Genomic DNA, 25,187 nt, shown 5'->3' with positions numbered 1-25,187 from the left:
TCAAACTTATTAAATACAAGTTGAATCGAAATATTTTTTTCAATCGACTTGATATTTTATGGTTTGCGGATAAATTCAAAATTTATTATGCATAATTTTTTAAGCGCAAATCGATAATTATTAGTCGGGACAATATGCCATTGGTGCAAATTGATCACTTTTTGGATGTTCTTGAAGTCGTGTTCATAGAGTGGGTAGATTTACTAAAAGTTATATAATTTATATACCCAATTGTTTTCATTGAAAATAAACATTTTTTTATTATAAGAACGAAGGATTGACTAGCGTTAAAATTTAAATTTTAAATGTTGTACATATACTTCTACAATGATTGTTTTAATTTCTGATTCATCAGATAACTATTATACAGTTAACATGTTGGCATATAAATGAAACGAATAAATACAAACTACTGGATATTTTTAAAATATCGTTTTAACTTTAATGTATAACCTGTGGCATAGTGCCCTGACTTATCTGCTATAGGCTGAAAAATAAAATAAATTACAGCATGGAAGTGCATAGTTTTTTGAACATCAACGAGAAATAATCTCGTCGGTGTATGGCATTTCGACATTCTTTTTTCCGTTCAATCAATCAAATTATACGCTCACTTTTATTAGATTCATTCTCACTAATGAAAACGTTTTTATTTTAACGCAACATATTTAAGACTTATGTATGTAATTAATTAGATATCACGTGTGTAGTCTTCGCAGAGTCCTACGACATTCTCCAGCCTTTTTTTTTTTTTTTAATAAAAAGTTACATATACAAAGACATGTCTAGTAAAATTATTTAGCTCAGTTTTTCACGTTTCTCAAACTTGAAGCAGAACGAAATAATTTAAAATTTGTACAAAGCTACTAATCGGAAATATAAAGCTAGAAACCGTAGTGGAGTTTGGTGTTTATTTTTTTTAACTCAAGAAGTAGTAGACGAAGTCACAATAAAAAACTATAAAAAGTTCACATAAACCTAGAGCGTTATTTCCTATTGCTTTGAATATGTTCTTGCAAATAGTTCATCTGTGGGACTTTTTTTTTATTCTTTTACAATCACTCGATTTCGCAAATGACAAAAATGAAATTAATTCAGCTAAATTACACGATCATGTAAATATTAAAAAAACAAAAAAATAAAAAATAAAAGAAAAATTATTTCTCGTGTAACTCGATAAAACGATGTAGCGTCACAGGCAGTTCCTTGCATTCAATACCATACTTGCAAATAGCCTGAGCCGCATGGCACTGAAGAGTTAGATAATTTACAAGATTGATGTCGTTGACGGCGTTCGAGGATATCATTCGAGCGGGTGTGTCCCCAACGAGATTCGGCGTGTCCAAGTGTGCTCCGTGGTCCAACAATAACTTAATTAACTGCGAAAAGTCAATGAGAAACACATTGAGTAACGGTCGATTGCGTCGCGGCTGTCGTTCGTGATATAATTTACTCACCTTATTATGAAAATTGTAAATATTACTAGCTATGTGCAGAGGCGTCGATCGAGATTCGTTCTTGGCATTAATGGGAGCACCGCACTCCAGAAGAAGCTTGACGACTCCGTAATGAGGAAATATTTTCTGGATAAAACAGTTCCAAATTAAAATCCAAAAACGCGTACGTGTAATTGAAAAATTGTATTTTAAAAACGGCCGTCGCTTACGTGTATGTCGTCCGCCGCGAAGTAATTAGAATGAATGGTATTCAGACTGGAGACGCACAGATGCAGCAGCGTGTCCTCCGTGTACAGCGATTTGGGATTTATCCTGACTAATTCTCGGATCAGTTGCCGCATTTCCGTCTGCTCCTCCTCCGTCTGCGCGGTTTCCAGTAGCAAATATATCAAATGTGTGACGCACTTCAAAATTCGGTTATAGCTCTCCTTCTGTCTTTTGTACACTGGACGTTGCTGCGAGCACGAATTCAAAAATTGAATAAAAATATATGGACGTTGCTATTTTTGAGTGAAAAATTTGCGAGTGTCTCACCTGTAGCAGCTGTCTCGCTTCGGTGAGATTGCTCGAGAACAATTTGAAAATCGCCACAACATCACAGAATCTTGGCTCCGTCTTCTCTCGGTTACGATCTATTTCTACAGTTTTCTCGTTTAAATCTACCATAAGCCTAACCAATGCCTGAGCCGTGAAACAGGTATCGGAGTATAAAATCTGCAAAATCGAACGGCAAAGCAATTCAGTAAATCGAATGAAGAAAAAAAAAGTGCGATTGCAGCGGAAATTGTATAGATTCGCGAGAGCAGCCCTTGGAAATTTCGAGGCAATTTCGAGAGGCGAGCTTTGACTATATTTAGCCATCGCAGATAGCATTGAATCACTTCGTTCGCGCGTTTAATGAGCGATGCATCAGCGAAAGAGGTAAAGCGATAAATTCGTAAAAATTGGGTTATTTTTAAAATACTTACGGAGTCCTTCTCCACTCGAATTTCCAAAGCTCGTTTCCACATGTCTATACAATACTGATAACTGAAAATGAAAGAGAGAAAAAGGTAATTATTTGGAATTATGCGCGACAGTGAAAAATGGATTAAAAGTTGGTAATCAAGATGAAATCCTCGAGCACACGTATGAAAAAAATTAGGGTCAGAATTCTCTTTAAATAGACAGCATATTTTTATCAATTTTTATAATCTCTTAATAAAGTCTCGCAATTATTTTACGAAGGTTTTACTGATAAACCAATGTTGACACACAATTACTTTTTCATGCCATATTTATTATCATAATGGCAAGTTCATTAAATTAATTATACCTGGTAGCAATGATTTATCAGTAGAGTCTAATTTCGTTTATTTACTTAAAAACTTAATTCAAACTGTTCATGTCCACAATAAGTGGTACTATTTATAAAGAATCCTGCAATAATATTCCCCAAATCGGTTCTCTAAACTCTATGAGTCATCTTTGTCGTTCGATAATGACGATGTCTTTGCGGCTTTGCGTTCGCCGAACTCTGTCGACGCACATGCTCGCGGTTTCACCGCGTCAATTGCGTCAAGAAAAAAAAATGAAGGAAGGAAGGAAGGAAGGTAAAAAAGCTGCTGCTGCATACCGTAAAGCGTCGGCGTACGAGGCGCCCCGATACATGAGCCGGAACAGCGTGTCCTTGTGATGCGGGCCGAGGATCCGCTCGCAGATGAGCAGGCTCTGCATGCGCACCGCGTCCAGATCCAGCATGACCGTGTCCAGCTCCTCGAGGCTGCTGAACTCGGTGGCGTTGAGGAACGTGTCCCAGGACGGCGACACCGGCCTCTTGGGTATCGGCTGGCCGTCCAGGCCGCCGTTGTTGCGTATGTGTATGGCACGGCGCCAGTAGGACAGGGCCGACTGCGAGTCGGCGTGCTCGTCGAACAGGGTCGAACCGATGAGCTCGTGCGCATCCGCGAGCCGCTCCTTGCTGTACTCCACGTGCTCGACTGCGAAGAGACGAGAGAAAAAAAATAATAAAATTACATCGAGAAAATTCGATTTAAAAATACGCGTATTTTTTTTTGCTCGTATCCCAGAAGACTTTTTTCCGGCTTAGCCGTAACGTATAAATAAATACACATTTGCGCGTCTCGCAAACCCGTCGACCTTCGGCGCGCGCACGCACCATCATAAAAAAACTCAAGACTGCAAGAGAGAGAAATATTTATTTTTATACAATATGTAAACTCACTCAAGTAATCGAAGATCTGCGTGGCACCCTTGAGACAGGCCGTCTGCAGCGCGTCGTCGTTGTAGCGCGAGCGCAGATGCGGATCGGCGTTGTAGTCCAGCAGCAGCTTGGTCGTCTCGAAGCGGTGCTCCTGTATGGCGTAGTGCAGGGCCGTCTTGCTTTGGATGTCGGTGGCGTTGACGTCGACCCCGTGCTCGAGCAGAAACAGGCAGAGATCGACGCTCTGCACGGAATTGATGAGGCAGGTGCCGCCGTTGTAATTCGTCTTGAGGATGTCCGCGCCGTTCTGCACCAGGTACGACACCACGTCTGTGACGACGACAAAAACAACAACAAAAAACCATCATCATCAATCATGTATCGATGCTCAGCTTATATGTACTAGTTGCGCAAGGTGTACGATCGTCTCTCGTCGTTTATTGGCATCCGGCGCAGCATTGACCTAGACCTGCCTTGGCGCGCGGGGGGAATCTTGGCAACGGAATATCGACCGATGCGCCGACGCTTATCAATGTCAATCGGCGAGCGAAGAAAAAAAAAAGAAGAAATAAGTTGAAGAAGCATCGAATCACTTCCGCCGGTTCTCAGCAGATATATCTCGAGAGACACGAGAGGAGCGCGCGACATTATAAGGTAAACGAGAAACGTTCGAAGGAAATCGAGAACCTTGGAGGATACGAAAATTAAAAATGCACCATCACCGCGCTATATATACGAGATAATTACGGCATTAATTGGACTTTGGAAAATTTTAATATCATCATACTCACTGAGATGCGTCATGAAGCAGGCCGATCTCACGGGGGTCGAGCCGGAATCCGAGACGGCGTTGACCTCGGCGCCGTGGGCGACCAGATACCTGAGCACCTCGAGCTTGCCCGAGACGGCGGCGCACCACAGCGGCGTCACGCAGTGCACCGACCTATCGTCCGGCACCTCGTAGAGGCCGCGCTGCTCGATGTCGGCCCCGCACACCCCCACGAGATAGTCGACGATCTCCAGGCAGCCCCGTTTGCAGGCCAGGAAGAGCGGGGCGCAGCCGTCCTTGGTTCGACTGACCAGGGCCCGACGCTGCTCGGGCTTGAGACGCTCGAGATTGAGCTGGACCTCGTAGTCCATGCGGCCGTCCTGGGGCGCGCGCTTGATCGACTCCATCAGAGCGCTGAAGTGCTCGTCCAGGCTGGGCTGCTGCGTCTGGGTGGATTGGGCGCCTCGCGGCCCGTTGGTCAGCCACATGGTCGTCCAGCGCCAGCAAGCTCTCCGGCTTACCAGACCCCGCTGTGGGGAGAATAGACATAAATAAAAAATGACACGTGTGAGTGAGTTAATAACCATATGTTTTTAAGTATCGAAGATCGATCACACAAGCACGTGCTGTCGTGCACGCAACGATGACTTAAAAAAAAAAAGACAACAGAAAGTCGCTGCGTGAATGAATCGACACATAACGTACAGTACGAGTCAAGGAAACGATGGTCTAGGCAGTAGGACGCGACCAAGCTTCGTATACATTGTGTTTAATAAACGACGATTTAAGGAGCACATTGCGTGCGATGCAACGTGCAAAAGCCAACGTATAAGAGATTGAAATTGCGGCTGCGACTCTATATTGCGCGAGTATCATATACATACATATAATAATGCTTGATATAAAATAGCTCGTGCAGAGTCTCGCTATACAGCTCTTTACTTGCTCGCTCGCGAGTAAGTAAGTCTACAATAATAACAACGAGCCAAGGTCTATAATTGCAATGCTCTTTCTCGTATTATAGTATATATAAGTTGTTATTGTTGTGCTGCTGCTGCTGCTGCAGCGCGTGCGAGCGCATACATTGACGCAAGTACATTATAAACTGCCACGCAGGTAAAGAGCAGCAGCAGCAGCAGTCGATTGCAAAATCCCTATTGTGTATCGGTATGCAACTAGACAGCAGCTTGACGATTGTACTATAGTCGCGTGTATCGTAGTGTGACACCCATTTATAATAAAAGTAAGCACATGGTAATTTTAAGATGTATCATTATTTTGAGGCCGCGTGTCTCGACGCGATAGCACGTGACACTTTTACCCTTTGAATTGGCTCTCGATGCGAGAGCACTTTGAAAATTGAGTAGCAGCATCAGCACACGCGTTACGACTATATTACGTTTTATCCCAAAGTCCCTGCAGCTCGATGAGATAAGATTAAGATGATGATACACAACTTTAAATTTTAAGGTATAGGCACACGTGGTGTGTGCGCGCGAATGTCACGCAGCCGCGCACGCAACAACAACACAACGACACAAAACAAAACAAGAGCTGCAACGAGCGAAAAACGATCGCGTTGGAGTGCCCCTGTGCGTACATGACCTCATCGTGCGGCGTGAGTCAATTTTCGTGCACAATGAACTTTTGCGAGAGTCGTCGAAATCGAACAAAGAATTCGGGCTCTCGCGCCTCTCACTCTCTCTCTCTCTCTCTCTGTACTCGTGTTGCTGTGCGTGTGCACCACGTAAAAGGATGAATCGACCTTTTCTTTTTACACAACGAGATAAGCTGTTGGCACATTGACCTACGATTTGAGACAGGAGGCTGGTTCTATGGAACATGCGGATCTCCCACACACTTATATAGACACAAACACTGATTCAATTTCGAGGCAAACCGATCGAAGGAGGAACGCGGTTAAAGATGTTGCTTACAATTGCTCGTCGAATCTTGGTGTGCACTGCACGGCAGTCAGCAGCAGCAGGGACGCGTCGCAGCACACGCTCACCACTGGCGCGTCGCTTGCCAACTAACTGAAGAGAACTGTATAATATACGCGCGTGTTTGTATGTAGCGTGCTATAGTGCGCGCACCGCCACAACTATATATACTATATAGTTAAGTTAAGAGTCGCGCGACGAGAAGAGAGAACCTGCCCACCGTCGCTGCCACTGCACATACGATACAGCTCTCGGTACTCTCGCGGTGCACAGCTGCTGCACATGTAGCAGCAATGCGCGAGATCCGCGATCGAAGAGCTGCTGCGACTCGCGAAAACAGATATATAGACTCGCGGAGCTGTGCACCCAGAGCTCCTGAGCTGTTGTACCTTTCACCCGCGCAGTACCACGTCTGCCGCAGTGACACCCGCGCGAAACAGAAGCGGCACCTATATATACTTATATGTACCTGTCGTTCGCGCGAGGGAATCGTACAGGTGTTAATTCGTGGTCGAACGTTCTATAGCGAGTATAGCAGCTACCGCGTATAGCCGATTTTTTTCTTTTGCTCTTGACTTGCTCTTTTTTCGCGCGATGACTGCGTACGTATAAAATATACGCGCGCGCAACGATTCAGAAGCGGAGAGCAAGAGAGATGGAAAAATCGAAGAGACAAAGGGGGATTTCCGATTTAGTGGAGTTTTGAACTGCACGTACGAATCGCGTACTCGAATGACGTAGATCGGCAAAATCGTGCACGCATCGGCTTACGCGTCAAACCAAAGAAAGAGAGAGAGAGAGAGAGAGAGAGAGAGAGATAGACGCAAAGATACACGAAAAAGGAGTGACAAGTTTCTTACTGCTATGCTCAGGCCTGCAGCACGTGCGAGAGGAAAAGAGAAAGAGACTCTCGATTAAGGGACTCGACCCTGAACAACGACTACTTATACTACTACTACTGCTATGCGTGCAGTTCGTATCCATGCATAAAGAGCAACGCAGCAAGAGAGTGAGAAAGAATGCGTGTCATATATACAATGGCTCGAGTATCGACGACGACGACGACGACATGGACAAGAGATCGAGCACGCACGTATCGGGCTTATAATATATATTGCCTTATCATCGACGCGCACACAGCCACCGCCGCCGTCGAGTGATAAGTCGCTGTCATCTGTCGCGATAGACGCGCGGCGATGACGAATCGGCTCAGCTGCAGCAGCAGCAGTTCTCTCGAGCTATGTGCTGCGTGAATGCGACGAATGACGACGTCGACGACGAGTGCACATGCCAAATCCCGACATACCCCCGATCCACATTTCGATCGCGATGCGCGCATTATTATTATTATTATTATATATGCTCTCGAATCCATCGATACCATCCGAAGTAAAGCAGCAGCCACTCGTCCACTGCTATATTATATATCGCCCGCGTTTATTTATATCGCCGCGCTGCACTTACTTATGTATGAAACTGCTCTCTGCTGCTGAAATTCAACTATATATATTATATATAGTGGCCGAAAGCGAGAGAGAGAGAGAGAGAGAAAACGAGAGCTCATGCTGCTGCTGCTGCAGCGCCGCAGCGGCGGCTTAAAGGGGTGCTCCGCTAGCTAGCTGCACGTCTGACAAGTGGAATGTACGATTGATGGGGTGAATGACACTTGGTCGTTCGTCGCGCGCGCGGCTCGCCTCGTTCGCGAGAGCTCTCTTTCATTCACATCGTATTATATATATGCGACGAGCTTTGAAAGCGACGAAGCTCGAATATGTACTGCACGCTGGTCTGGGTGCGAATCGATCGAGTAAAAGGCAGCAGCTCTTGTCACAACGGATTTTCGTCGCCCAGACCAGCAGAAGCTCTTTCCTGAGTATAGCTCTTGGCGATAAATCGACTTCCTATCGTCGAAAAATGACGAAGCCTCTATAAGCATGCATGCACGTATGTATGTACAATGGCATGTGGCCTCTCTCTGCGTACACACACGTGCGTGTCGTTGGAGCTGCCAATTGCTGACCCTTGCGATGAATGACGCGCACACTGAGTAGAGTCCGCCGCGTCCGCATTGATATAATTAAAGCGCCGAACGAGCCCGCGGGCGTATTCGGGAAAGCTCTCCTATTGCAAGCTCTCTACCTATATCGTTTATACATACTGATTCTATTTCCGGCTCGAAGCTTGTATCGCACTTTGTCTTTTGTAAATCGAATAGAGAGAGTAAGACGACTCGGCCAAATACGCGTTGTTTACTTCTCGCCGTTGTGTGCGCAGTGGTACACTTCCCGGTGTCCCTCGAGGTCTATATAATACGTATCATTCCGTGTGTATGTCAAGTACGGCCGGAAGAGCGTGTCTATGTACTTTTAATATCGACGCGCGACTTCGGAATATAAGGGAGGAAGTGTATTTGCTGTATATACACGTCGAGAGCTTGCGCGAGGCAGCTGCTTACATCAAGTTTTTTTTCGACAATTTGAGAGAATTCGATTACACGCGCTTAAAAAAAATTCTTGCGCTCGTCGCACAAAAGCCATAGCGCATTACTATGCACGCGAGTGCACGGTACACAATAGCAGTAGCAGCAGCACGTGTAGCAACGAAAGCAGCAGCAGCTGAATGTAAATGAGAATCGCGGACACTGCCTCGTGTCTGTCTAGCAGTAGAGACGACAATGAACGGCAAAACTTTTGTTTTATACCGACTTATATTTATGCAGCCTCATTTAACGCGCGTGTGACTTTTCTCGCCCTCGCGAGAGAGCTTTCATACACAGACACAAACACACACGCAGGAGATCAATACGAGTTATTATCCTAACATTCGAGCTATGTGGAGTATCGAACGCGTCATTATGCTAGCCTCGAGACACTAGAGGCAATTTTCTCAATGGCTTTTCACGCGCCCCGAGATGAGACAGGCGCGTCGTGAGCTCTCGACTCTACCCTTGACGACGACGATAATATAACGTGTTTTATATACGCCTCTCGCACAATAGGAGCTCGCGACGTCGTCTGCGTGTTTGAAGTATAATATAGAGAAAAAAAAACAACAACAACGACGACGATGTGCGAGTATAAGAGAATAAATATCGACAACACTTTGATTTTCAGATCGTTGTGAGCCCCTTCTGACGTTGGCTGTCCGCTTTTCTTTGTGTGTGTATAATACTAAGTAAAAGCTTTGTTTACCCCCAGCAGACGATTTACCGATGAAAACGCGGATCGAGTTTTACGTCCGACCGATATTCATTGTATACCGACACTTATTACAATGAGCAGCCGCGATTTGACACGCTCGACGACGTTTATATCATGTATTCGGAGAACGGAGAAGAAGAAGGTCGCCAAAGCCCGCAGAGGCTGCAGAACTCCGTTGAGATACATATTTAATGTATGTATATCATTGGGAGGTTAACTTTCTAACCTTAAAAAGCCGAAGGTGCTCGGCTAGGATCAGCAGCAGCACCACGACCATATGAGCCTCGTCGCGCTGGGGGACAGCAGCAACTCGGCGGCGGCGGCGGCGTCGTCAATGGCCTCGAGTGCAGACGTCGTCGTCGATTTCTGTTGTTGTTGTAGCTGCTCTTGCTCAGCTGCTGCTGCTGCTGCCTTGGGGGAGCTAGTCCAGCTTACAGTAATGTGCGTCCGCGTCCCTGAATGGGCGCGCATGTCTTCGTGCACACACTGTGGCAGCAAGTCGGGCTTTCGGCGGACGACGCGCACTAATTAATAGCTACTGCTGCTGCTGCTGATGCTGGATATATATATTGTGGTACGCGTGTGTAACGCGATTCGACGACGACGACGACGACGATTCACTCGCGGGGGAGGATGTGTAGATTTTGGACCGAGTATATACACGCGTTAGTATAGGGAGGAGGGAAGGGAGAGTTGCGAAGGCTAACGGAGTCGCAGCTTTATAATGTATACACACAGCGACCGAACGAGAGGAGAGTTGATGTATAAGCACGCACACACGAACACAGAGAGCGAGAGCGAGAGTCACACTAACATAGAGCAGTGGCTGCTGCTGCTGCTGCTGCAGGAGAGACTCTTTTTTCAAGGTTCAATGAAAATGTGCGCGCACAGCTACTACCCTCGTCCTTCCTCTTTATATATGCACGAGGTACAACGACGATGAGTAAATCGAAGATGACGAGGAGAGAAAGAGAGTCGGACAGACAGAGAGAAAGAGCTTATAGGACGAAACCCTTACTCATGCAATTTTTGCGCAGGAAGAGATGTGGCCTCTAGCTTCTTCTAGGTTGCTGTTGTCGGGCTCGTGTTGTTGTTGTCGTTGTTGTCGTTATTATTGTCCCGTGCGGCACACGAGACACGATCCTTTGCTCGTCTTCTTCTCCAGAGAGATTATACACAAAAACACTATATACTCCCAATCACTGCCCCGTCGATTATACTAGTGTATCAGTATATAGGCTCTCGTGTGTGTATTGCGCGTGCAGAAGTGACTGCGGGCCGCGATTATTTAAGCTCGAATTACGTACAAGTCCGTGGCGATACACGCACTACTCGTGTGTAAACACGTCGCGCGCACTATACACAGGCACGCAGTGAAACGATTAATATAGAGAGAGAGATAATAGGCCAGACGAACTGTTATATATGTACCACCGTGTCTCGTCTCTAGCAGAGTCGCGTGAGAACTGATGTACTCGTGCACCGCGCGAGACTCTGCAGCCCAAATCCCTCGATGTAACGAACGCTGTGCAGTACACGCACACACACACACGCACGCACACATACAGGCGCGCAGCCCAGCTGACGACAATCGCGCGACTCTTAAATCAACATTCGATATATATAGGATGTGCGTTACAGTGTATGTATATGTACGATTTAAAAGGCTGGGCGCGACTCCGGAGTCTCGTCGTTCGTTACATAGCTATCGAACGTACATATACACTGCGAATGAGTGAGAGAGAGAGAGAGAGAGAGAGCGTCGTCGGCGGCGCACACACGACCAGTTTTGCCTGGCTGCTGTGACGTGAACAACGACCGCGACGGCGTCGACGACGACGACTATATTATATACAGCTTTTTAAGTATGAGACTCTCGTGTTGCTATATGCAGCAGCAGTAGGCAGGCAGGCATACAGGCACTCGTGCTGCTCATGTGTGTGTGTCGCGGCCAATGCTAAACATCGATACAGGTATATATCGTCGTTTATATAGTGGCGGATATAATACTGGATGGATGCGCGTGCGCCTCTCGCACTGCACACAACAACAACTATGAAGCTATGACTGCGACGGCAGCACACACGTACACAATGTTTTTATGTATAAAAACGCATTGGATCGTCACGATGCACACACACAGACATGTAACAGCTCTTTACGTACTTGTAATTGTGTGAATGTGTGTGTGTGTCTCGCGATGCACAACAACAACAACAGCTGCTGCCACCACGGCGCTACTATACTGCATCTCTATGGTCCTCTTTCTCTCTTTCTTTCTCTCATTCTCGAGCCTTAGTTCGACACTGCAGTTGCTCGCTGCGTCTTTTTCGATCGCAGCAATGTTTGCAGCACATCTCTCGGTGCTGCACGATGACAACGAAGTCGTATTGCAGAATGTATATAATATTGCTATGCTCTCGTATACGTGAGAGCTCGTCTGTCGTCAGATGACGCTTCGCTACTCTGCCTATACCTCTCTATTTGTATTGTATGTGCATTATATGTATCGCTGTACATGTGCTCGTAAGCGTCCAGCGGCAAATTCGAATTCTCGGCAAGTCAGTCGGCCATTCGCCGATCGGCGCGCCGAGTTATAATACTTATCGCTTTTTATATATTTACTTGCACTTTCTCGTGCCAATCTCGCGTGGCTCGCGCGCGCGACTTTGAGACATCGACTCGAGAGCTCGGAGCGCAGAGTTATAATGGGGAAAAATTTCGCCGAGCGCGAGATCGAAAGTGCGAAGCCTCCCGTCTCTCTTTTCCAATAGCCCATTGATCTCTCTCTCTCTCTCTCTCTCGTCGAGCGAGCCAGACGAGACGAGATCGGCTCGTTTCGATCGACTTGCCTATACAGCGCGTGCATCTCTCGATCTCTTGTGCTTCTATAGTTGTATTATGGTTTTCACGTTGTGATAAAACTGCAGCGCTTTCGACGCGAGACACCTATACCTACCTATAGATTCGAGCTTTCTTAATCGATTGGAATATGTATTCGCGAAAACGAGTTGTATCGTACGATTCGTCGCTTTCGCTTACAATATTTTTTTTTTATACTAAATATCACGTTTATTTATAGAAATAAAATATATAAATTATATTTATAGGAAAACAATCGCATCGCAACTTTTTAATTCGAATACATATCAGCTGCGTGAATAAATATAAACAAGTCCGAGTTGTATAGCTTGTGTGCAGGCACGTGTTTGCGGACCGTCGATCGCGCACTGCAAAGGCATTTAATGTCAATAAGCGTATGTGCGCGCAGGTGTTTTGCTAAAATTTACATCGAACCGCTGGATAAAGAATAAAGAAACAAAAAAAAAAGATCGAACGTGTTTTCATGTGGCGCCCGCGCTTATTATTGCAGACCGCGAGTGCGTCATTATTTTTTTAGAAATGGACATATATCAATGATTAATGCTCCAATTGTACAAAGAGCCCCCGATACATTAATTGGATTGTGTGGACGAATCGAGCCTTTGTGCGCGCTAGATGAATTTTTCCATCCTTATAAGACGACTCGAGGTACACACGGATATATATGAATGTAGAAGGACGCGATCGGCGATTAAAAAAAAAATAAAAATACCTCATGGAAGTGGCTGCCGATCGCTCCGAACTCGAGCTGAAAAATTACATATATACGACAATTTTGTCACGTAATAATACGTGTGCGGCGCGAATTTTCCAACGCGTGAACGGAAAAAGAAACTCGAAATTATGATAACGAGGCTTCGTTACATCGAATGAAGTTGCTTTTTTCAATACGGTGCAGATCGAATTGGTATAATAGCGTGCGCAATGTGTGCTCGTGTATAGCGTGCAAGTATAGATCAGAAGTTGTTATACATAAAGGTGCACAGAGTGTAGCAGTAGGTATATATGAAAATGTCTTAGCAGAGTCTCACCATTGTGTGTGTATGTATGGTGGACGCGAAAAGAGCCGATGCCGCTGCTACTGCGCGTCTTGGGTTCCCCCGCAAAAGGTGAATCCCGCGCAGACCCTCGGGGTGGCCTCTTTAATTAATACACCAGCATGTGGACTGCAGCAGCAGCAAAAAAAAAAAAAGATGCCCTCCGATCGCCGAGTCAAAAAATTATATCGAGTATATAAAAACGTGGGTCCGACAGCGACTCGTGTGGCGCCCGGGGCCAAACATCGGCATTTATCTTCTCTCTCGCGTTCTATATATACTACTTAATAATAAATATATTGTATTACGGCACGTATGGTACTGCACTGCACCGCAGCCTCAGTAGGCGAGCGAGGCGATCGGACTCGTCGTCGTCGTCGAACGACTCGAGCGCTCCGTACGGACGCGACTCCCAACAGCAGCAGCAATAACAACAAAAGCAAAAGCAAAGACGACGACGGCGACGAAACACCTCGCGTATAGCAACATTTTCAGAGCGCAGCAGAGAGACGATCGAGCTGCGAGCGTCGCGGCTCGTAACTGCATAGCCGATCGCCGATTCCTCGACGCGCGGCGCCAACTCTACATACACACAGTTAAGTGTGTATGTACCGCCGAGAGTACACGTACGATATAGCGGAGGTGGGGGCTATATGGGTCTGCAGGCGACTGGTACTCGCGCGGCGCGGCTGCGATTCGTAATATTTTTGCGCATGCAGGAGAGCTGGTTTGAGAGAGAGAATTGCTACTTTCTCCGGGCGAGTTACGGTGGCCCAACGCATATACAACAACACACGGTGCAGCACATTGCAGTGAGAGTGAAACTTCCGCGAGACTGAAAGTTTCCACAGCGCCGGAGACCGGAGTCAACTCTTCTGCGCCTCTATACTCTTGCATTTCTCTCTCTCTCTCGTTTACATCTTTTCTTGTCTTTTTTGCTCGACGAGAGTCACCCGCGTTAAATATTTATTTATTTATATACATCGGAGACTCTCGCTTATGTATACTTATTAACGTGTCGCGAAAGGAAAGCGAGCTTTGGAATCCTCGAGAAAAGAAGCTACAAAAATATTTTTTCAATTTTCTTGCCACCTGAAATCACGCATATCTGCGAAACCACGCGTTTCCCAATTATTGCAGCATCAGTAAAAAAGAGTTTCCTCTATTTGGCAAACAAAACACGACGCAGCCAACGGTACCTGCTGCATAATACACACTCACATACAGCAGTATATAAGAATGGGACATTTTTTCTCTCTCTCTCTCTCTTTCGCGTTTCTAGCGACGTTTCTAATTACATCATTTCCTGGATTGTTACAATCACGGCGTACGCGCGTAAACCCATTTGTAAATTGTTTGCAAATAATATAACATGTAACGCCCGTTTTTATGTAACTTTTATATAGTAATAAGCGGATCATATCGTAATAGGTAATAATAGCAAATAGTCGAGCGAAAATTTCGTGCGACTCTTTGCTAACTTTTATAAATATAAAAAAATACGTCCGCGTATATTTACAGTTCGACGCGTTATATATGCGTTTACGATCTATCGCACTTTCCAATGCTATTTTTTTTTTTTATGTAATTTTTGTTTGATCGTAATATCGTGGCGAAGGTGGTGGTCTATGCACACACATACACACATAATGCGAAAACAATTCGATGCTTTTCAAATATTATCGCAGGCAACTTTTAAGATCATAACGTCGCTTCTCCGAACTGCTCAAGAAGATCGTTACTCGATTCGCAGATTTCTCCCAATTAAATTTTCGCCCGCTTTCAAATATCCATACAGCAGAGGCCACTTTCGTATAATTTTTCAAGAAGCCCTTCTCGAGCACGGACAGAAAGAACCGAAAAAATGAACGGTACACACATTTGAGCTCGTGCAAACCAGGTACAAGTGTACCCACGGGGCCGCCGCCGTCGCACTCGCGCGATGTAGCGAAAGAAAGACGGAGAGAGAGGTCCGCGATGAAAGTTTACGCGTGCAATAAACGGCGAGGAGAAAAGCAAAGCAAAAAAAAAAAAAAACGACGTGCACTCGGGGACCGAACCGGACCGGACCACCGCCGCTCATGCGCCACACTGCACTTCTCCGTCGTCGGTTGGCAGCAGCGCGCGAAGGGAGAGAGAGATAGAGAGTGAAATTGAAGCGCGATGCGATCATTCCAGCGCGTGTCCTCGTACTCGACGCATCGTTGATTGTCGCGCGCGCGTCGCCGTCTGTGATTTTCCCGACAAAAGTGTGAATTTTTTTTTTTTTAAAAGAAAAAGAAGACGATCGTATCATGGCCATCTCGTACACGACCGTCGAGGGCGACCTCAGCCAGAAGCTCGACAAGATGTTCGGCGTCAGGTACAGCTTTCTGCGGGTCAAGCCCGGCAACTGCCTGCTGCCGCCCCAGTACGTGTTCATCGGGCCGAGGATTCGCGATCTCGAGATACGCGAGAATGACATTTGGCTCGTCTCTTATCCCAGGACCGGTAGGTTCCTTTTTTTCATTTACTTATTTAGTGAGAAAAAAGGTTTCGAAAGCCACCAATGAAAATGTGTAAATCGCAACGATTGTTTTTTCCGTCTGTGCGTTACTTGGAACTTTTGTAAGACAGGCAATGTCGTAATCATACACTCACCTTACTTCGCCAGCCCATTTTATGCTTTTTCTCGGATGCACGGCCACTAAAAGCGAATAATAATTTTGAATTTTCGACGCTGCCTCTCGTTCTATCGTCACTTTTTCACTGCTCGCGCGCGCTAAGATCTCTCGGCAAGACTGAGCTCGCTACTCGGAGGCACACCTCAAACTAGCTCTAGGTCTCGGCTGCTGCTACTTAGGCGCGCGTGTATGGCTCATTGTGCCTCACAATGGCACATACAAGTACTTCCGCGGTCATTTGTATATTTTATTATTTCGAGGCTTTATCCGCGACGATAAATTTACGCGCAATATTCTACTGGAGGCTGTAGGTATAGCTATACGCAGTAGCGATAGATATGAAAATGTTTTTTGTTTGTGTTTCTTTCGCAGGAAGCCATTGGGTTTTGGAAATGGCCTGGCTGATCGGTAACAATCTCAATTACGAGGAGGCTCGAAAAACTCACTTCGCCATGCGGAGCCCACTGCTGGAGTAAATTTCCATCCTTTTTTTGATGTATTTACACAACTTTTAAAAAATCAATCTTCTACAGACTTTTTGTTCGATTTTTGACAGATCCTCGGCGTTGATGGTCAACGGATCGTTCGTCGAGTGGTTCGCCAAATTGGGCGAGTCCGTCGAGACGGTCGAAAAGTTGCCGAGTCCGCGATACGTCAAGAGCCATTTGCCGCTCGATTTGCTTCCAAAACAACTTCACGAGAAAAAACCAAAGGTATTTATATATATATCGCGTATGCGTCGCATACACACACACGCATACACGCGCTCTTGGTAAGATCGTGCATTAAACTCGATTACACTTTCACTTCTTCATTTTTTTTTTCCTTTTTACAATCTCGTTCGGTGCATATGTATATGAGATTTCGATTCATTATGAACCATAACTGTACCGAGACAAAAAATTTCCATAAGTATTTTTTGGAAAATTAATCGATCGACTTTTCTGCGTTTCATTTTTCAGATGATTTATATCGCGAGAAATCCTAAGGACATGTGCGTGAGCTTTTATCATTACTGCAGACTCTTTCACGATTTGACTTGCTCCTTCGACGATTTCGCCGAGCTCATGCTGGTTGACAACGGTAAGTCGAGTGATTTTTGATAAAATAGCATCAGAGGCATTAAAATTCATTGATCATTTTAGCACCGCCTGGACCATTTTGGAATCACGTTTTACCTTTCTGGGAACGTCGTCACCAGGATAACATACTCTTTCTCTTTTACGAGGATATGAAAAAGGTTCGTAGAATTTTCAAATAGAAAATAAATGTATTTACATTCAAACTACTTGAATTATCACATGCATGTCCATTCCAGGATCAAGAAGGAACGATACTGAAGACAGCCAAATTTCTGAAGAAAAAGCTCACCGACGAGCAGGTCAGCGAACTGAGCGACCACATATCGTTCCCGAAAATGGCCGCCAATCCGTCGGTCAATTACGAGCAGGTCCTGGCTCAGAAGAACGTCGCACCGGACGATCCGGACACGAAGTTCATCAGGAAGGGCAAAGTCGGCGATTGGCGCCACTACATGTCGGACGATCTGTCGCGCCGTTTCGACGAGTGGACCGAGCAAAATACCAAGGGCACCGGCTTGAAATTCATCACGGACGATTTGGAGGACTGAAGCAAAATCTTTATTATTATTATTATTTTTTTGTTAATTTTGTAATCTTTTGTTGCCATTCTCTTGTTACATTTTATACACTATTTATTTTATTTTATTAATTTTATCACATGTTTGCATTAAATTTACTTTTCTTATCATTAAAATCATAATTGTACTCGTTTAACTCAAGGTATCTCATACATATTATTCAAGTTCATAATTTTTTTTACCAAATATACGATCGATCAATATTATAAATCTGTAATTCAATTACCTCAATATTTCTTCCATTGAATACTTACGTTTGAATCAAATATTGTAAGAAGTAGAGAAACATGGTCTCTGAACGCGAAATTTTTAATTCAATATATTCTTTTACAAGATTGGCTGTTGAAATTTATACCAAAAACTCACTACAATGTTGAATATGTTTATATGTCAGTATTGAAGTCCTCTAGTAGTTTGAATCTGAATCAACAAAGTTGCCGATAAACGATTCCTATTTTATCGGTCTCAATAAACATTACTCACCCGAGTAGATTTACTTTCGAATTTTTATTAAAGGACATTAACCACGAATAACAATTGACGATGTTGCGGCGAATAATTTCATAGCTACATTCTTGTATTTTTTTTAATATTGACGAACAGTTTTTTTAACGAGTATTTAACATATCTTGATATTAATCAACTTTTCGTGACAACAATCAATGCATCTAAACCTTATCATCAGTTAATTAAATGACCAATGTGACATTATCTGTTTATTTTTATTGATGCATTTCAGTAGAAAATACTTTTTTAATCAGTCGAACTGCATCAGTGCATCGGTTTATTTCCAGAGCGGAAAAGGTTTTGCACGACGTAAAAAACGCGTTCGAAAAAGTATTTTTAAACGTTTTTAGTAAAATTTTTTATGTGCAACAATGAGGACTCCCCCGAAAATAATAGTAGTGTCGATTATCGTTACGATAATAGCAATTAATTCAGAATGGGCCGATGGCTTACGAATTTTGGGAATATTTCCTTTAAAAATGAAAAGCCACTTTGCCATGAACGAACAACTGATGAAAGGCTTAGCTGCCAAGGGTCATCAAGTCGACGTCTACAGTCATTTTCCTCTGGATAAACCGATTGAAAATTACCGAGAATTTACCATCGTGGATCCTTTGGTGGCAAATTTTACAAATAATCTGAATCGTGATTTATTAAATTCGTGGATGAGTTCGAATTTTATTCCAATTCGTGAAATAATGAATACCCTCGGAGAATCGAACTGTCAACAATTGGGTAGAAAAGAGTTTCAAAAACTCATCGAGACTTACAGGAATAAAAATTCAACCTACGACGTGATCGTCATGCAGGTAATAATTGGATAACTCGCAATAAAAAATTTTACTCAACTCCATACCGTCATTTTCCTTAGCCTTACGTGGCCGCATGTTTTTTGGCCTTCGGACGTTACTTGAACCTGCCAATTGTCACCGTCGAAACTCTGAGAATGACCGACTGGACTTACTCGAGCTTCGGTAGTCCTCATTATCCGGCGATAATGTCCAGTGCCTACGCTGGATTTTCAGCTCCAATGAGTTTTTGGGAGCGAGTGAAAAATTTCTTGATCACCAATTACATGCACTACGGTTTCTATTGGCTGGTCAAGAATCAAGACGAATACGTCAAACAGTACTTCGGAGACGATTATCCGTCGACGGGAGAATTACTGAAAGACGTGGACTTGATGCTGATCAATTACAACCAGATGTTGCACGGCGTAAGACCTTATACGCCTGCGATCGTGCCGGTTGGCGGGTTACACATAGATACCAGCGAGAGAAAACTCTCAGAGGTAATTATTCTTTTATTACATCATTTTTCAAAAAATAATTCCATTTAATAGGAAAAATATTTTGCTTAGAAAGTTCAAAAATTCCTCGATGACAGTGAAAATGGATTCGTGTACTTTTCGTTCGGCTCGATGGTCCGTATAGAAACTTTCCCAGAGCACATATTGAAAATATTTTACGACGCCTTTCGAAAAATCGCACCAATCCGTGTTCTGTGGAAGATAGCCAAACCCGAAGAATTACCAAGTGGACTTCCTGACAATGTTTTGACCGATACATGGCTACCACAGATGGAAGTTTTAAGTGGGTATTTTTAAATAACTAATTTTCTAATGTATAAAATAATTTTCTTATTCTTTACTTCTCGTAGAACACAAAAATATCAGAGCTTTTATAACCCACGGTGGTTTGATGGGAACTATGGAAGCCATTTACAACGCAGTACCAATGATCGGAGTTCCATTATTTGTTGATCAGTACGCAAATATGGATTTATATCAAAAAAGAAAAATTGCTGTATCTTTAGATTATTACAAAATAAATAATGAGAGTTTTATTCAAGCTCTTGAGGAAATTTTAGAAAATCCAAACTACAAGTTAGTAAAAGTCGCAATTCTTTTATTCGTTAATGAACTGATATTTTAATTATATTTCATTATATTTTATAGGAAAGAAATAGCAAAACTTAGTCAATCCTTCAGAGATACGCCAATGAGCCCATTGGACACCGCGGCATATTGGATCGAGTTCATAGCGAGAAATGGCAAAAAATCACTCAGATCACCCCTCGTCGACATGCCTTGGTGGCAGACTTCGATACTTGACGTTTATATGTTCGTAGCTGTTGTCATATTTTTGATAGTTAGTTTAGTAGCGATTATTGTTCAAAAATTTAAGCGTTTACTACTCAGATGTATGAATAAATCCAAAAAAATCAAAGTTAATTAAATGTAACGTTCTGAACATTGTGAAGTTATGGATGTTTTTTTGTTGTTGATCGTTTTAAAGATGTTATTAAGTACAATGTTAAAGAAAAGCTGAAACATTTTTATCTGTCGGTCTTCGTTGTACATTATTCTTTAAATACTCCAAGGATACTGATTAACTCAATTTTTATCTTTTCATTTTCTGTTTGAGAAAAAAAGACTTGCATGCATGCAAGTTTGTTCTCAGATGAAAGGCTCTCCTTGTAAGTTTTTTTTGGAGTTTTGTATACAATAATGATAACGGAATTCAAGAGTCGAAAATGAAATACGAATTTTCCCTTTCATAACCAAACCTTTTTATTTATACAATTTTTTTATGAGGAAGCTCTTTGCCAATAAATTGGCAGCGGTTTTTATACTTCAAACGATCGTGTGTTTATAAATAAAAAAATCTGAGCTCATTCTTTTAATTTTATTTATTTGAATATCATGTAAACAAAACAACATTTAATTACAACAAATAATATAAACTGCAAAAAGCTTATATTGACATCACGAGTTTTTGCCTGCAACCGCCAAGCAAATATTGCATAAATCCTTGTTCTTCAATGTATCGATGATCATCTCACAGATCTCCAAGGGAAGACGTTTGTGTATCAGCTCCCAGAAAGGATCCCGGGCCCAGCTTTGGAAAAATCCTCTCGATAGTTTCTCGCACAGATTTAATGCACTTAGTTCCCGATACTTGATGAACCACCGACAAAAATCGAAAGAGTAAGAAAATTTCCAGTAGTCCTCATACGTGAATAATTTCGCCGCCTCTTTGGGTTGCAGTCGTACAATTTCATCGAGAGACAGACTCGGACTTCCCCTTATTTCTTTTCCAGTTTTGTACGTCCACTCCTCGTCATATAGATAACTTTTTACATGCGATATACCCGGACGTATCTTAATTGTTTTTGCGGAATATGCGAAATCCTTTTTATCGTACCAAAATTTATCGAGATCTACTGAATTCTCGAACAATCCGTACTCGGCGAAAAATTTCATGATCGTCAAGGCGTCACTTCGCTTCAGTTGATATCCTCTATTCTCAATTTTTTCGACGACGACCAACGCGCCGGATGCTAGTCTCAATCTGCAATTGGACGTAAGTTTATTACTGGATTCATTATATCTTTCGGCGAAATAACTGTCGCTGGGAAATATGAAATTTGACAGATCAGCGCCACGTTCGAAGAGAATATCAATGCAATCTGGCCAGAGATTCGCCACGGCCAACTGCAGCGGTGTCCGGCCCAATTTGTCTCGAGCGTCGACCTGCACCGACTGGTTGACTTCGTCGCAGATCTTGAAAAATAGCTCCAATGCACCCTCGCGATCATAATTAATCTTTCTCATGTAAAATAGGTGCAAAGGTGTCGATCCCTCGTCGTTGGCCAATTTCGGATCGGCGCCTCTTCTCAGCAGAATTTCAGTAACATAAACATTGTCGTTGAGCACAGCCAAGTGCAATGGTGTATTACCGAATTTGTCACGAGCATCGATCCGCAACGGCTGTCGTTTTTCGTCGCTGATATCGAAAAATAATTTCGCCTCTGGAGGAAATTTGTATCCATTGCTTATAATGTGCAGTGGTGTCAATCCATTCTTGTTGGCCAAATTAAGATCCGAACTTTTTCTCAGCAGCGATGCGGCCATTTCCGTGTTCCTACCAATCAGATACAAGTGTAGTGGCGAATCTCCAGTTTCTGGCCAGAGGCAATTAGGATCTTGGCCGAGCTCGAGGAATTTCTTGACGGCGTCGTCCAAGCCATAAATGCAGGCCACATGGAAATGCGACAGTCCAGATTCGTCGGTGTAATTTACGTCGTATCGGTTGTAGATCTCAAATAGTTGACTGATTATTAAGTAACAATTTTGTTTAGCCGCATGATGAACCGGTGTAGTGCGACGCGACGATGGCTTGCCATCTCCATCGACTTCGGGCTCGTTCTTGTAGCCGCTGCGAGCCACGAAGTAGATGAACTTATGGAGTTCTTTTATATACTCTTTTTCTTTGTCAACCAAGTTAATGTAATCCATGACAAGACAGTCGATTTCTTCGGTACGAAAAACGTTTTGGATATTTAAAGTTTTGAATTTACTGTACCATGGTTGGATTGAAAGATAAACCTGATAAATAAATTTGCGTCGCTCTTCCATGACCCCCCAATTGACATTTTGTCGCAAACTCTTGAATATTTCTAATAGTATTTGATTGTCAAAACTTTTTGATAAAATGTCGGACATGTCTATTGCTCAACTCACTCAAACACAAATCACAATCATTTATAATTTTGGATATTTTTTGTTCTTTTTTTCATGACAATAACTAGCTACAATTGCTGCGATCTCGGCTTGTCGTTCACGCTGCGGCTGCGTAACGTGTACTGACTATACACACAGTATATGATCTCTAAAGAATTAAAAATTCAGCTTTATAGCGTGGCAGCGCTCTCTGGAAACGATTAGAAAGCTTAAGTCCAGCCTAGGGGAGGCCACCCGTGCATAAGACAATACGCTGCGTATAACTAGGCATATACGCAACGCCCCTACTTTGCTAGACTCGCACTACACAATCCTTACCGAATTCGATGACTCTTAATTCAGGCGACGGGTGGAGAAACTTAAAAGAAAGTAGAGACAATACAAAGAAGCTGCAACCAGCTGCTTCTACACATAACTCGACGTAGATCATCCAACGGCTCCTTTTTATAATAGAAAAGCAGAGAGTCTAACTTATAAAAAAGAGATGGACCTAAAAGTGAAGCCAATCTATTCGGCCTCTGATTGGTCGACTGACTTTTGACTCGAGTCGAAACGTAATAAAGTGACATCTACGGTCATAATAGCAAATTTTTCGAAACTGACTGAAAGATGTACGCGCGCGAAGCGCGCCTGAAAGTTGCTAACCTCAAAACACAAATAAAAAAATTGATATGCGCGGAGCGCGTCTTAAACGTCTAGTGTTTTAAATGTTGTATCAGTTACTGTTTTTTACTTGAAAATGAATTTCCGATTACACTATTCCAAATATTTTGTTATACAATTGCATAGAAATTTTTTTCTTCTTCACGATATAACTTTGAAAATAATCGATGAACCCTAATGATTCCGAAATCAAATTAAAGCTTAACTGCTTATTTTTCAAGATCATTGCCCAAAAATATAAACACACTTAACACTTGACTGAAAAAAATTTTGAAAATTAAAATTACATAAAAATCATAAAAATCGTTGTAACTTTTGAAAAATTAAACAGATTGATGAAAAACTTTGTCGGGCTTTTTTACATAATCGACAATAAATGTAGTTTATTTTAGTAGAATTTACAGTCCCGTTTTCGAGAAAACTCATTCTACGTACATACATCGGTTTGTCTCGCCACATGTGTATACATTTCAACGAGCCCGCTGCTGCTTCGCAGTATCTGGATACCGGCTGATTATACGCGCGTCGATGAGACGAGAAAACGTCTCTCGCTTGAATTTCGCTCTCGCTAACTCGCGTGCGATATAAGACGAGCGAGAGAGAAAGAGAGAAATACACCCGTGAATGCTACATCAATTCGCGCTAGAAAAACCATATCGCGCGCGTGTAAACTTATAGTTGAATTATAAATGCACACACGTGCGTACACGCGTACTTAAGCCACGCTGGCGAATCGTTGCACGAAGAGATAAAAAGAGAGTAGATGCGCTGCGTACTGCACAAAAGATGAATAATATGAGATGAATTTGCGCGGAAGATAGACGAATTAATGGGAAATTCGGAACGCGAACTACTGTGATAATATATTATAACTACGGCAATGGTATATTTTATCTGGATTCACGCATACACTCATCAATAGGGCAATACAAATGATTTCGCGCACGTGTAGCAGCTCGCGTCGAAAAAAAATAGTATATTTTGTAACAAGTGCGCGAAGCAGTTGACTCATCCAGGAGTTGTTTTCACCCGAGCGTAGCGAGGGTGCAAAGACTCCTGAGTGAGTCAACTTCCTCGCGGACTAGTTGCAAACGATATTTTTTAACTCTGCTTGCGAGAAACTAGGGTTTTCTGACGATTTAAGGTTAGAAAGCCCGTGTTTCGCGCACGCAGTGTTAAAAACAAACTTTACACGCGCGCGCAATTTTGCATTGTGTGTACAGCTTTGATATAAAACATTATGCGCCCAAGTGTGTGCATTATTCACGTACATACATCTAAAACTCGCGAGTAAGTGTATGTGTGTATATGTTTGCCCCATGTGCCGTGTAATTGGCAACATCGCTGAAAAAGCTAGTGGCGAGCCACAGCGTCATGCTGTGTTACGAGATGAACTCTAATATGCTTTGTTTACCCGTGGCCGAGCCAGCGTCTTACACGCGAGAGATGAGTACATCTCCCAACGCGCTTGCTTTCGAGATTATTCTACACGCATACGTATAAATTGATCTGTGTATTGTAGTAAGCCGTGTCACCGCTAGGTGGCACAGAGTAAAAGTGTGGTTCACGCGAATGAGTTGATCAAGTGTGTGAGTTAAATAGACCTAAGAAAGCTTGTATTTCTTGTATTCGTTCCGCGTTAATGAATCGCCAATACATTATTCAATCAATGAAAAA

The 25,187-nt window shown here is 43.3% G+C and overlaps 3 protein-coding genes across 5 annotated transcripts; 2 read left to right on the top strand and 1 right to left on the bottom strand.

The window, feature by feature from the left end:
• Positions 1-234: 234 nt before the first annotated feature.
• Positions 235-13,725, bottom strand: LOC106652837 (protein fem-1 homolog C). Of its 3 annotated transcripts, none has more exons than XM_014371983.2 (9): positions 13,487-13,725; positions 4,452-4,959; positions 3,682-3,990; positions 3,073-3,436; positions 2,426-2,486; positions 1,992-2,171; positions 1,667-1,912; positions 1,458-1,583; positions 235-1,379 (listed from the first exon to the last, which is right to left on the bottom strand). In XM_014371983.2, exons 1-9 carry the CDS (start codon positions 13,487-13,489, stop codon positions 1,158-1,160), a joined length of 2,019 nt encoding a protein of 672 aa, XP_014227469.1. In that variant the 5' UTR covers positions 13,490-13,725; the 3' UTR covers positions 235-1,157. The 3 variants fall into 3 exon arrangements, with proteins under 3 accessions (XP_014227469.1, XP_014227470.1, XP_014227468.1); XM_014371984.2 differs by lacking the exon at positions 13,487-13,725 and adding an exon at positions 10,591-11,319; XM_014371982.2 differs by lacking the exon at positions 13,487-13,725 and adding an exon at positions 9,799-10,582.
• A 2,061-nt stretch (positions 13,726-15,786) lies between these two features.
• LOC106652900 (sulfotransferase family cytosolic 1B member 1-like) lies at positions 15,787-17,785 on the top strand. Its single transcript, XM_014372065.1, has 6 exons — positions 15,787-15,982; positions 16,528-16,627; positions 16,712-16,868; positions 17,118-17,238; positions 17,301-17,395; positions 17,474-17,785. The coding sequence occupies exons 1-6, from the start codon at positions 15,787-15,789 to the stop codon at positions 17,783-17,785; spliced, it is 981 nt and encodes a 326-aa protein (XP_014227551.1).
• A 1,016-nt stretch (positions 17,786-18,801) lies between these two features.
• Positions 18,802-20,559, top strand: LOC106652793 (UDP-glucuronosyltransferase 2B16-like). Its single transcript, XM_014371932.1, has 5 exons — positions 18,802-19,131; positions 19,194-19,613; positions 19,683-19,914; positions 19,982-20,207; positions 20,280-20,559. Exons 1-5 carry the CDS (start codon positions 18,802-18,804, stop codon positions 20,557-20,559), a joined length of 1,488 nt encoding a protein of 495 aa, XP_014227418.1.
• Positions 20,560-25,187: the final 4,628 nt, after the last annotated feature.

The sequence above is a fragment of the Trichogramma pretiosum genome, unplaced genomic scaffold (assembly GCF_000599845.2).
Source record: "Trichogramma pretiosum strain Unisexual culture from Peru unplaced genomic scaffold, Tpre_2.0 scaffold58, whole genome shotgun sequence".
Classification (NCBI taxonomy): domain Eukaryota; kingdom Metazoa; phylum Arthropoda; class Insecta; order Hymenoptera; family Trichogrammatidae; genus Trichogramma; species Trichogramma pretiosum.
Note: the sequence above shows the minus strand (reverse complement) of the source record. Positions and strands in the feature narration are given on the sequence as shown.